Source organism: Lepisosteus platostomus, chromosome 4, assembly GCF_059453375.1.
Source record: "Lepisosteus platostomus isolate fLepPlt1 chromosome 4, fLepPlt1.hap1, whole genome shotgun sequence".
In the NCBI taxonomy this organism is placed as follows: domain Eukaryota; kingdom Metazoa; phylum Chordata; class Actinopteri; order Semionotiformes; family Lepisosteidae; genus Lepisosteus; species Lepisosteus platostomus.
Genome location: NC_142614.1, coordinates 26,168,052 through 26,181,857, shown reverse-complemented (window position 1 = coordinate 26,181,857; position 13,806 = coordinate 26,168,052). Strand labels below are relative to the sequence as shown.

At 35.2% G+C, this 13,806-nt stretch overlaps 1 protein-coding gene across 2 annotated transcripts in view; it reads right to left on the bottom strand.

The window, feature by feature from the left end:
* The window catches only part of psd3l (pleckstrin and Sec7 domain containing 3, like), a 241,572-nt gene that overhangs the window by 66,239 nt on the left and 161,527 nt on the right, over window positions 1-13,806 (bottom strand). For both annotated transcript variants that reach the window (XM_088629209.1, XM_088629210.1), the window contains one exon: window positions 2,703-2,746. In XM_088629209.1, the coding sequence (XP_088485335.1) occupies window positions 2,703-2,746 (44 nt within the window). The remainder of the gene's footprint in view (window positions 1-2,702; window positions 2,747-13,806) is intronic.

Below are 13,806 nucleotides of genomic sequence, written 5' to 3'. Positions count from 1 at the left end.
GAGCACAATGGCAATACCTCACTCATTATTATTGTATTCCAGAAGACAGCTTGTCACTCGGCAACTCTCCCTTTGTGATGCAAATAACAGCTCATTTCTAAATAGCCACTGTAGCGGCACCTATCTACTCATTTCACTATGGCAACAGTAAAGAACATGCATACATTTCTAAGGCATTAGCTCATATTTTAATCAAGGTTAAAATGCCACAGCATTCTTGTTTTACACATTATTGGCTTCATTTTGTTTTCTGTGGAAACCTTATTCAAAATACTTGTTTGATTGACTTACAGCTCAGGCAGGCGATTGTGCGACACTATGCTCTGTAAAAATCACTAGTTTAAACTGGAACAGAGGAACAATCTTAGGGTAATTTTTATACTGTTGCAATCAGGTGGATGCTGCGCATTGGTGGTGGTGGAGGGGAGTCCCCATTACCTATAAAGTGCTTTGAGTGGAGTGTCCAGAAAAGCACTACATAATTGTAAGCAATTATTATTATTATTAAATCAATATAAAAACTAAATATAAATTTTCTTATTGTGAGTTTTCCAAGTTGAGTCTTAGTATAGACATATATTTAAGGTCTCCTCTTCAGGTCTCTGTAACTGTACTTTAATACAAACTAGCCTTGTTCTGAGACTGTTCTTCGAAATCAGTTATAACTGATAAAATAACTTATAATGCAGCTACAGTATGTCAAACCCACCTGGACAAGTGAGCTATTCACGCAGCACAGTTAGCCACAACTAGAGCAGTTTCCTCAAAACTTTTTAAAGCAATGCTGATACACAATATGATAATAGATATGAGGACAGATACTAAGGTACTGCATAGACAAAACACTAACAATGATCAAAATTAAAATCGTCTAAACTAGTAAAGCAAGATTGCAGATAGATAACCATGTGTAGCACAAAGTAGCTGATTTTTTTATTAAATTACTAGAGAAAATTAAAAATATAGAATGTCTGTGTACCTATCACAATCACAACCTGACTCTGCGTCAGATCCTTAATGTCTAATATGTCCTAAAAAGAGCTCCATTATTCATGCTGTTATTGTAGCACAACAGCACTGTGGTATGATTACTACAGGAAAACTACTGTAGGGCACTGTGCTTCAAATTCAGAAAGCTCCACACAGTTAAACAGCTCTGCATGTAAACAGCCATATGTTTTTTCCTAAAAATAATTTGAAATGGGTATTTAGTGTTTGCCGTCTTTCGGATGAGACGTTAAACCGTATGGTATAAAGCAGTTTGGCAAATTACATGACATGATACACATTTTGTATGTGTAAGTAAAGGTGATGCTATTTAATGGAAATATGCAAAGCAATAAAGATGTGATCCGTTGAATGATGGACGAATCACCCCACCCCTACCAGGTTTGTCAGACAAGCCCACCTATCTAAGGTGCTGTTTAAGGCCAGTGAAACCACAGGTACCCTCTGAGGCTTTTAACAACTGGAGAGGGTCTGGTGTGTGTCACCCAACAGAGCTAAATGAATGGAAGCCAACAGAAGATTGAGAGTAGGATGATCACACATATCAGAGGGATTTGCAGCAAGTCTGAATATATGCACTAATATCTGATCTCATTCCAGATGAAGGCATGCCAACAGGAAAAAAAGAACAAAGGAGAAAGAAACTCACAATGAAAGTACAATACAGAATGTTAAAAAAAATGGAATAAAAGGTGGGGTAGGGTAGTGTGGATTTACTGAAAGTCTGTGAAATTATAAAAATTATAGGTTTAAATGGCCATACCTGAAAAGACACTGTATACAGAAACTAAAAATCTAAATTTCAAAGTGCTCAGAGGGCAAACAATTGTATTTCCCACTATGGAGCACTTCATCTTTGATTATCTAATATCCTACCATACATTTGTTCTCCTTAGAGGGGTATCAAGTCATCAAATCACTATTAAACCAAAACTGCAAATACCCTGTGGCATTTATAAACAGGTAATTCAAATGCTTGTTTTTGCATATTTTAATAAGGCAGAAATGAAATCAACCATTGGAAATTATGCCAAATCCATATGTATTACCTTACAAAAGGGACACAAAAACAGCACTGACTCTATTGCAATTTTCTTGACTGAACACCCACTCCCTCCTCCTCTGCTGTGATCTGCTGGCTCTCTGCATGCCTGTGCATTTTAACAGCATATAATGGCCACAGTGTTTCTCCCACCATTTAAACTAGCTGTTTACAGTTTCAAAGTACTCAAACTATTAGTCAATATGCAACCAGAAATTCATCATTTTTCAGATTGCTCAAGTGCATCATGATTATTTGCACAATTCCTTCACAATAAAGGGGTAAACTGGACTGTGAGATGACTGCATCAGGCAGCTGAGAAAGACTGACTTTGAAAGCTTCTCCTGTAAAGTTCCCCAAGTGCAGTGAATTTAGTTTGAGGGTAACTGCTTAAAACACCCTCTTTCCTTGCTACTCATATATTGTTTTATGTAAGAAGTCAGGAACCATTGAAACCGATTTCTCAGTTGCTGTGATGGCAGTCAATCAAATTTCTAAGGAGACAAAGGAACTGTATACTCTCATTAATTGTCTCATGCAATTAATGGGAGAAAGGAAAAATTAACAGCACCATTTTGTCAAACCCACACCTTAATCCTGTCTCAATCAACCATATGTATACAGTATATTAGAGAAAGCAAATTATACTTACATGGCCCATTCTAACTTCTCGTTTTTGATTGAGTTGTACAAAGCCTAAAGAAAAGGAGAAAGCAAAACAAGAACATTAAGCACCTTTAAACAATATTTCAAGTGCTACTTGTGTAATACCTAATTCTGATTAGCTGAGTTAACCAAAGCAAGCTCGGTCAGCAGCTTGCATACAAATCAAAGATAGGACAGTTTAGGACAGGACATTCATGTGCTGGATTACTTTCATAAACAATCAGGAGCACACTAATTGTCAGGATGAGAATGTAAAATTTAAAGGAAAAATGTGATGGTATTGCGACAGATATGAAAGAAAGCTGGCATTGCTACAGATATGAAAAAAAGGCAAACATTGAACAGAGATTGTATATTTTTTGGTGAGCCCACAAACTAAACTGCACATTAAACAACAGTATCCATTTCTAAAGGTGACTGGCAGGAAAAACTGAAAACTGAACTTTAGTCAAATACACAACTTCTTTTACAGCAAAAAGCTACAGTTTTCTTCATTGCATTTAGAAGAAAATATCCAGAAACCAATAAAACAAATGAAACTTGTAGTCTAATGCTATTACAGCTTTTTCACTATAGTTTGTTTTAAAATCTGAGTGTTTGTGACACTTGCCAGATGGTGCCTTCCAACATAAAGAATGAATGTCAATAAGATGCACTGTGTGCTAGTAAAAAAACATACTCATTTTCTCAGTTTTGGCTTTGCTGTCATGTTCAATGTATTAGAAACTGATAAAACAAGACGTTTTACAGAAATCTGTAGTAGAGCTCCTAAATACAATACAATTACAATTGACTCAAATAATAAAATCAATATCCCCAGCTATAGCAGAAGTTTCCTTTTTCCAAACTTATTTTTCTCTAGTACATGAGCATCTGTTTTAGACCACATATACTGTAACACACAAGGCGGAGCTAACAGATACCATTGTGTAGTCTGCTCCTTTTGTAGCTTTTAGCTTTGCTGGAAACACATTGGGTCTGATAATTCCTGTTGGCAAACTGTAAGCCTTCAACGGGCAAACTGTAAGCCTTCAACTGTTAATTCATAGTAAATTAATTAAACAGGCAATTTTCTCCTAGTCTGTCCAGAGGGAAAATTAGAAGCATTATGTCTATGTCAAAACAGCTCCTATTACTCTGGCTGTGTGTATAAAGGGATACAACTATTATCATGATCCCTGACCAGAAATGAACCTTCATTATGGTCTTCAAACATGAAAAAACGTAGTTGACCTTGTATCAGTGATATCCATCTGGAACACTAATAAGACTTAATTCATAATAATTTATAAGGCCTAAATGAAAGATAAACAGTATGTTATACCCATGTTTATGAAAAATTTCAGCAAAGACCAAAGAAGATTTGAAGTTAGAATAAACTGGAATAAGCTGCAAACTGAAAATGTAAACAGAATTATTATTATCCGTATTCTAAAAGGAATTTTTACTTATCAAGAAAGCAAAAAATAAATTCTAAAAAATGTATATAAAAAACATATATTTGTATCTTTAGAAAAATAAAGAAATCAGCTTGGTAGTATTAAAATATGTCTTGTAGAATTGTTTTAAAATATACAGTACTACTACAATCACAACATCTTAGCATAAGTTATAAAATATATAATTTTGATGGCATACCTGTAGACAGATCACAATGTGTAATACATTTCTGAATGACTTATTTCTGGCATAATTAAAACTGATGGGGAACACAAACTGCTAGTTTAAATCTTATATCTTAAAATATAAAAATCAGAAATAAGCTTCAGATTATCTACTTAGGAAAACATTTCCATGGATTGCCCTAGCCAAAGATTCAATTAATATAAAAAAAAAACCATGACAATCATTTTGGCTTTTGACCTCTTGTTTAGTTTCCATAAGAAATGGTTATTAATTATTGATTTAACTTACTTGTTAAATGCTATATTTGCAAAGCATTTGCAAAAATATATAGATAGATACTTTATTGATCCCATGAGGGAAACTGCAGTGCAACAGCAGCTTTACACAGACAACACAGCCACAGTGTAACAAATGATACAACAATAATAATAATAGTACAATACAGTACATAATACAATCAGTACAGTGAGGGGTGCACTAAAAGAGTTACTCACAGTCCAGACACACAAAGAACAAACTAAAACAGAACAGTACGCAGAAAAATCGTATCACACATACAGTATGAATATAAATATAGATGTAAATATAGATATAGATATAAATATAAATGTATTGCTTATACATAAATGTATTGCTTATACATAAATGTATTGCATGGGTCCCTGGCATATATTGCACAAAAAACGGTTGTAAACAGGAAAAGAAAGAGAACAGATGTAGCAGTAGATGTGTAGATGTGTTCAGTTCAGAAACAGGTCACTGTCAATGTTGCCTCTGCCCAGACGCAAGGTGGATGCGTTGTACAGACTTATGGCAGAAGGCAAGAATGACCTCCTGTAGCGCTCCCTTTCGCACCGTGGATGAATCAGTCTATCGCTGAACGTGCTCTTCATTTCTACAAGCCTGTTGTAGAGGGGATGGGAGATGTTGTCCATGATGGCCTCTAGTTTGGACACCATTCTCCTCTCAGCCACTACCTCCAAGGGGTCCAGGTCAGACCCAATGACAGAGCTTGCTCACCTGATGAGCTTGTTCAGCATTTTAGAATCCACTGCTCTAATCCCAGGGCCCCAGCATACCACTGCGTAGAAAATGGCGCTCACAACCACCGACTGATAGAACATATGTAGCATCTTACTACATACATTGAAGGACCTGAGCCTCCTCAAGAAGTAAAGTCGGATCTGTCCCTTCTTATAGATGGCCTCGATGTTCTTAGACCATTCCAGTCTATCGTCGATGTGGACTCCCAGGTACTTGTACGAGTCCACCATCTCCACTCCACTCCCATGGATGTAGACAGGAGTAGGTTTGACCTTTTTCCTCCTGAAATCTACCACCAGTTCCTTTGTCTTTGTTATATTCAGTTCCAAGTGGTTCTCCCCACACCACTCCACAAAGCTGCTGACCAGTCCTCTGTACTCCTCCTCCTGCCCACCCTTGATACATCCCACAATTGCAGAGTCATCTGAGAACTTCTGCAGGTGGCATGACTTTGAGTTGTACTTAAAGTCCAAAGTATAGAGGGTGAAGAGGAATGGAGAAAGAACTGTCCCCTGAGGAGCCCCTGTGTTACTCACTACCTGTTCAGACACATAGTTCTGAAGTCTCACGACTGTGGTCTGCCTGTCAGGTAGTCAGTGATCCACGAGGTCATGGAAGCATCGACTTGCATCTCCTCCAGCTTCCTCCTTAGTAGTAAGGGCTGTATGGTATTGAAGGGACTGGAGAAGTCGAAAAACATGATCCTTACAGTGTTGCCAGCCCTGTCCAGTGGCCAGTGGTATTAACTGGTTTTAACAATAAAATAATCGGGCTATGATACAGTTTCTCACAAGAAGCTGAAATAATTGTAATATTATTATTGTATCTATTCTATCATGTTTCTATGCCTGTACCAAGATTCGGGCTGTACCAAGATTCAAGGTTACAGAAACCATAAACTATATGAATGCAAGGAAACCTACTGTAGTTTCTAATTTTACCCTTTTATCTGCACACAACTGTGCAATGTTTTTGTCCATTTTGAAGGCACCTTTTATAATTATATCTTGCTTTGTGTGAGTATATACTGGAGATAATATGTTTCAATATCTTGCTTGGTCGCTTTGTCTTAATGAAAACAGCCTTCCATCTAACACACTGCTTTTGCTTTGCAAATAGAAATAAAATACTCTTTTTAAATTAATAATCTTAAATCTAGTCATAATTGTGCTTCCTCACTACAGTTATTGGTAAAACTTAAATTACGGGTCAGTAAACAACAACTATAAATGCATACTGTAACAAACACTTTTCTTTTAATACTGCTAACTTTAATACTACTAACATTAACTGTTAACAATGGACAGTAGTAGTGCTTGGTCTATATCAGGTTATTAACACTTTATAAATGTTTTATTATTTTTTATATAATAGCATTACGAAGGTAAGAATTACATGAATAGGCCATTTGGGGTGTCTGGCTTGTTTCTTGCGTGTTTCAGACACTGCATTCCTTATATAGGTTGCACAAAATACCACACCAAATCTCCGGTGTCAACACAAGTATTACCTGATTGTTAAATACCTGATCACAACCCAGATCATCTAAATGGTTCATGATGCATGGCAAAGAATGCAAATTAAATTAAAAAAAATTACACAATATTCACTTCATTCACATTACAATAATTACATAATTCAATAGAGTATATGTGAAAATAGGATCAATGACACCATAGGGTGCACATATTCTTTTAAATACTTCTCTGACCAATAGAGCGTCACATATCATGTATTCAAATAACCCAACAGAATTGCTGTAAGCCTAAAGGTTATATATCTCAGAAGATATTGTCTATTTAAAGTAAAATACCATTAAAGACCACATCTATATTAAAATGTAAACATACACAGAGACAAACTTATTTTCTCAAAGGGTCCACACTCTGATCTGAAAAAAATCTTAATAATTACTACTAGTATGTTTCATCTTTATGAAATTATCTAACAAAAAATATAAAACAAGTGTTTGATATGGCAGTCACTGTTAAATGGAATGAAACTGGCAATATGGTAATCCCCCATCATACAAGCTTAATTCGTTCCTCAAAAACTTCTTGTAAGGTGAAAACTCGTACCGCGGAAATTTAATTCCCATTACTTTCCTTGTTATAATCTCAAATTGGTCCTCAAAAATCTTCCCTCCATCACTCAAATAATACCTTAATACAGCATGGAATGGTACCTACTGGAAGCATGAAAAATAACTTTCTTGGTTAATTATTCAAGTAACATGCTTAAAGTCATTAGCCAATGCCTAAAAAAAATAGAAAAACAATAAAAATCCTGCTCAATTACGGTACATTACAGTAGTTGCATCATTACAGTGATAAGCAAATACATAAAAATTAGTTACCATCCTGTATTACTGTACATGCACATACTGTAACACACAAGACCTTATTATAAAAAAGCTAATGTATATTTTTAATAAAGAATTAAAAATATATTCCTCATCCAAGAAGATGAGAAAAGGAGAATCTTGGCAAAGCTTTACAAAAGCCCAGCTCGTGTGGTGAAAATCTGCTTGTTAAATGAAAATATGGGTAGAAATGACTACATGATGTATAAACAAACTTGAATAGCTGTTGCTCGTATAAGGAGCAAATACAGTAATCGATTTTTTAACACATATTTAACACATCTGACTAATGAGCAGTAGTTTCACAAAACATTCCCTCCTTATTTATTTGTATTAAGGATGCAAGAGTAATAGCCAAAAATCACATTTCTAAAAGGGAATGCTATGTTTTCACTGAATTGCAAGCTTCAGACAAACCAATGCAAACACGTTTACATTTTAATTTATAATCTAATTTTAAAATAACATCTAACCGAAGAGTTTGAAAATGTCCATTACTTATTTCATTATTTGTTAATCAGTTTTGTTGTTTTATAAAAACAACATTGTTATATCTCATATGTATTGTCATGAAACACGGTTGTTCATGCTGTATGAAAGCACTTTGTGCTTTTTTGTCTGGTACTTTTAGCCTTTCAAGATCAAGTGCAAGATACTGCGTAGTGAAGCTTAACAGAAAGTAATTTCTTTCCTTGACTACACTTTTAGCTCAAGAGGTTTAATAACATGGAATCGAGAGGCTTACATTTACTGAAAGGGGCAGTGAGAGATCCCCTCGTAAACTGGCCTGTGAGGGACTGGATCAGCTAATAAGAGACAGTGCACAAACATGTAGTCATGGTAATACAGAGGGATCTGCTGTCTGTTGTGTTATATGTGAGTGATAGTGAGCATGGTGGTTGAAATTAATTGTGTTCTCAAGACACATTTTAAAAACTGCTGTCAACACAGACACACTGTGATATACACTACTCACAAAAGAGGGGGTATTCAGCTGAAACTTCCAAACCCCAGAGGGAACCTTGTCAATCAATTTAAAGGAAATCCAAGGAAGTATTTTAAATGGTTTAGAGATCTCATGACACTGGTTTACATTTTTTTCACTATTAGCAGTAAGAGTTGTCAATCATGCCTTATACTTCCAATAACCTCCCCAACTCCATCTGAGTGATCCAGTGTCACACACACCTCCTAAAGACTCTCTAAATGTATAAATTCTTGCAGGATATATCAAATGTGTTTCATGGGATTCTGCAGACTAAGGCAAGATGCATTATTTTGGAATTGTGGATATACTGTACAGTACATCTTGGTTTGAAACCATGGAAGTTGATGTTCTTTTGTTTTCAGTCTAATGATGGCCATAGAAGAACTGCAGGCTGATAGTTTATCAAAACAGTTAAATGTTTGGGTTGTGTTTCTTAAATCAAAAATTAAAATGGTCCTTCACTGCTCTTTTTAAATCTCTCTAAAGGTGACTTATGATGTTATATCCTATAACAGACATCTCTTGAATTCATCCATTATGTGAACAAAAGTTCTTGCACGTTTTTAAAATGAACTCTTTTCTCCAATCTTTTGATATTTACAGATTGTATGTGCAGACAAGATGATGACATGTCTGAACCACATTCCCCAGAAAGCTGCAGGAATGACCTGCTGTTGTGGAAGGCAACTGTGTGGGTTACAGATAAAACCAAGAAGCAGAGGCCTCCAGAGGTAGGTCTGTATTGGGTGTCTAAGCAAGACATCAGAGTCTCTGATATGGTTGCACCAGAGGGTGAGGGATATAGGTGACAAAAGCAACACAAGCACAAGGACACTCTGTACAGTTGCTTTTGGAAAGAGCTTTTGGTTTCACAAGAGTTTTATTGGATTTTGTTGCCTCTAACCTGCTGTGATTATTGAGAATATCTGAGAAGTAGTTTAGACAGAGCTCAAATACTAGACAGGGATTTCTTGTGCGGGTTTTTTATTTGGTTAATTTCACACTTCGAAAATAAAGCATAGTTTTTTTGTTTACCTTAGGGCTCTGTATGTGTGTCTGTTTTCTTGAGATCCACCTACAGTATTTAAAAGATACTTGCTATTGAACCAAGCCCCCAGCGGTGTCAAAAATTTCAAAAATTAATAAGACAAAGTCATTGCTCCATCATTTGAACTATAAAAAAGACATGGGGTTTCTGTGGCAACCTGCAGTATAGGAGGATAAGTATTACCACTTACCGTTTTAACAATAATACTTCTCTCAAGTGATAGTAACAGTTTAAGTGTCAATAAAGTATTAACATATCATTACCATCCGTTGTGAGGTGTATGAAAGGTTTAATCTCTGAGAATGTTTGACCGGGGAAGAATTGGCCAAATTCAAGAAATTCCTACAACCACTGAAATTCCTGTTCCTGATATTCACTGAAATTCCTGTTCGGAAGAGGACTCCTGAACAGAGGCCTCTAAAGTTCTACACGAGCTACAGGCTACTCATTCCATTTCATGGTTTGTACAAGAGATTAAAACACTTTTACCATTGCACCATGACACCATTTACAGTACATTGCTTTACCAGTCGAATTAAGGGGTAACATTAGATGGAACAGACTGCGCAAATTCAGAGCGCAATTTAACCAAAATACAGTTTTCAACATTGCAAATCTTAAGAACAGTGCCATGGGGTCTTTAATGACCATGTAGGCGGTACCTCAGTTTAATGTCTCATATGAAGGGTGGCCCCTGCTACACACAGTCCTCACAACACCCCATTGTTTTGGAAATGGTACAAATGGAAGATCTCCCATTGGTCCACCAGCACCACTAACAGCAGCAACTTTGTTTCCCTTAAAGGTCACCCATTCCCAATACTGAATGGCCATGGACTTGCTTTGCTTTTGAAATCTGGTAAGGTGAAGATACAAAGTGGTAATACTGTCATCAAATTAACACTTTGATCATAAATCAAATGACAATAAAAACAATTTTGGGTAAAAAGGTACAAGACAAAAAGACATTTGTCAATTTTAGGGTAGAACAGAGGTTAATGTTATGAATTAGCCTTTTGCAGAACAAGGCACAATTTAAATAAAAAGGTCAAAATGCTTTGTACTGTACATGACAGTAAGTATAAAAAAAATAAAAATGTAATCTCATTTATGCATTTAAAGATACATTTAGAACATCAATTATTTATGCACATTAAAACTGAATTAAGGAAATCTTTTTCCATTAGTGTTGATCTTAAATATACCCCAAATACCCTGTCTTAAACAGATAACTTGCTTTTAATGTTAACAGAAACTATTTTGATTTGAATTTAAATAGAATTTGGTTATGAAAGAACACTAAACCTACAGAGCAAATAATGCAACAGCTAGGTAATACAGGGAGAAACGATCACATACTAAAGACAGAGGACAAGTCCTCAGACATTTGGCATCACCATTGAGCTAAATTAATTGCACCCTATCAAATAATACATTTAGATTTCCCTGAAATGCCTCTTTTTACTCTAAAACTGTACAATGTTAAACCATGGCACACATAAAATACCTCCACAATATTAAAAACAGGTTAATACTTTTAAAAATGTAGGGTGAAATTTCAAGTTCTGAACCTGTACTTTGATACATTAATGATAACTTACTGAGGAAGTAAGACAGATTTTACTTGTTAAACTTGTTAATTTTTTTTCCTGATACAGTACATATCCTTCAACTGCTGTTGAGTAATACTGAACCTCTTCCCCTCTAGGAAAAAAGCTGTTAATAGAATTTTCCCTTTGCCTTTACAACATATCACTTCATGCTTCCAAGAACAATACAATAAAGATTTACTTATACAGCTACAATACAATTATAATTATACAAATACAATTATACTACTGGGAGCTCCACCACATATTTGTGACTGAATGCAGAACCAGCGCACAAATGTCTGCAGTTCTTTTGCTCCTGAGAAGAAGAAATGCACAAATGTCTGATGAGATGTCATTTCATCTTTTGACAATAACCTAAGCTAATATACTGCTTTCCCATTCTAACAGTGGTATGGTTGTGCTAAATTTGACACATCATCCTCTTTCACTAGAAAAAAGCTGGAGGGGAAGGTACAGTATTTACACCTTTTCTATAAATTGGGTGAGATCAGTCTTAGGTTAGGCAAAGCGAACCTGATTATTTCTTTTAGTAGCTCAGATTTCTGACAGAGGGCGCTGTAGTACCGAACACCACGACAAGTTATATAAAAGCATTTTAAAGTAAAATCATTAAAACATTCTCTTGAAAGGTTATGTGTGCTATTCAAGATTTATATATAAACGGGATAGGGTCACTGCTTATGCACTGATTTGCTCAGCGTACACAACTGTGTACTTGGAGCTATCTGATATGGTAATGTTTGTTATTAAGGAAAAAAATGAATTTGTTTGTACCCCTTAAAATGGAAAACAATGAAAACTACAGGTCTATTCTGAACACCAACGAAAATAGTCAGAGATCAAAGATGAAAACATTAAATCTTGGTAAAAACTGAAGCATCAGGCAAAAAAAAACCTAGAACAAAACTCAAAGAATCTAGAAGCTATTAATAGCAATTACTTAATGAAAACACTGCACATACGGTTGCTAGATTAGCAGAAGACATGCATTAGCAAATATTTATAGCATATTTTAACTTCCCTATAAATACATTCAGTATGATAATATGGAACTAGTGAATATTGCATTTGTCGTTTCATGAACTTCCAAGAGACAGATGAAATATAATATACAACGGTTTTATTAAAATCCCTCTTCAGGCCACAGTCTCACATGGCAAGAGCGTAGGTTTATCGAAAAGCACTCATACATGAAATTGTATTCTTCTTTATCTTCTTCTTATTGTTTGGCCATTCTAATGTTTTTCCTAGTTACTGTTGTTCTGAGAAAACCATCCATTCAAATCAAATTTGTGAACTTTTTAAACAGGCCCTCTTTGGTTATTTCAGTGCTGTGATAATGGTTTTGAAAATAAAAATTAAATATAGTTAACTATATTAATAAACTATTTTCTTCCTGCAAAGAAGACAGACATTATGGCATAACATTCAAAAACACTAGAATAGTTAAGATACATAAATGCAAATATATACCAATACATACGATATTCCACTTTTGCTGACAAAGTAAAGATCTTGCAGTAGAAAAACCGATAAATCAGATCTAATCTGGCCAAGTGTCAGATGCGGCAGTAGACACACATTTTCTTATACACAGTTATTTTCTTTCATTACAACATTTAACTTTTATACAGCATGTCACATAACATTTTAAAGCATCTGCATTTCGCATATGTGTTTAATGTTACACTTTCTCAAGTATATCTTTTCATTGAATACTTGCACAGCAATATGATAACACTGTAGGGCAATACTTGAAAACACACATTCAGTACGTACTCTCACAAGGAAATGCGAATTCTATTGCTAAGAGCTACAGTATGACCTGCAATCACAGTGATAGTTGATTTTCACTACTGGCACACTTGCATCTATTTAAGGAATTAAACCTATTTTATTGCACTTTTTTCATTAGCTCAAGATTCTTGAAATGATCCATACTAAAAAAAATCTAAAAAATGATGAGAAGGGCATTTTGATCCTTTGCTAAAAAGTTGGTGCAACCTTTTAACAAGAAGGGAAAACAAGATTGTCAGTTTTTCACCCATTAAAGTAATCTAACTTTAATTTAAACAAATTACATGTCAAATAACATATTTGATTTCCATGTATAAGGATGTCCCTTATTAGAAAACAATTGATATTTTGAAAAACTATTTAATCTGAGAATTAATGAAATACTGTGCATGCCCCGTGCAGTTTTAAAGGCCATCCAGTTGGATTAAACCTTGGATTAAACCAATGGAATGAAAATCACAGAGTATCAGTGCCAGAATTCTCACACCAATGTGAGGAGCAGAGTCTACATTTGAAAAGGGAAAACAGTGATTCACATGGATTGTGAAGACATTTTTTTTTCCGCTTGTGTTATGCAAATATTACCACAGACCTAAGCATGCCACCTTACTC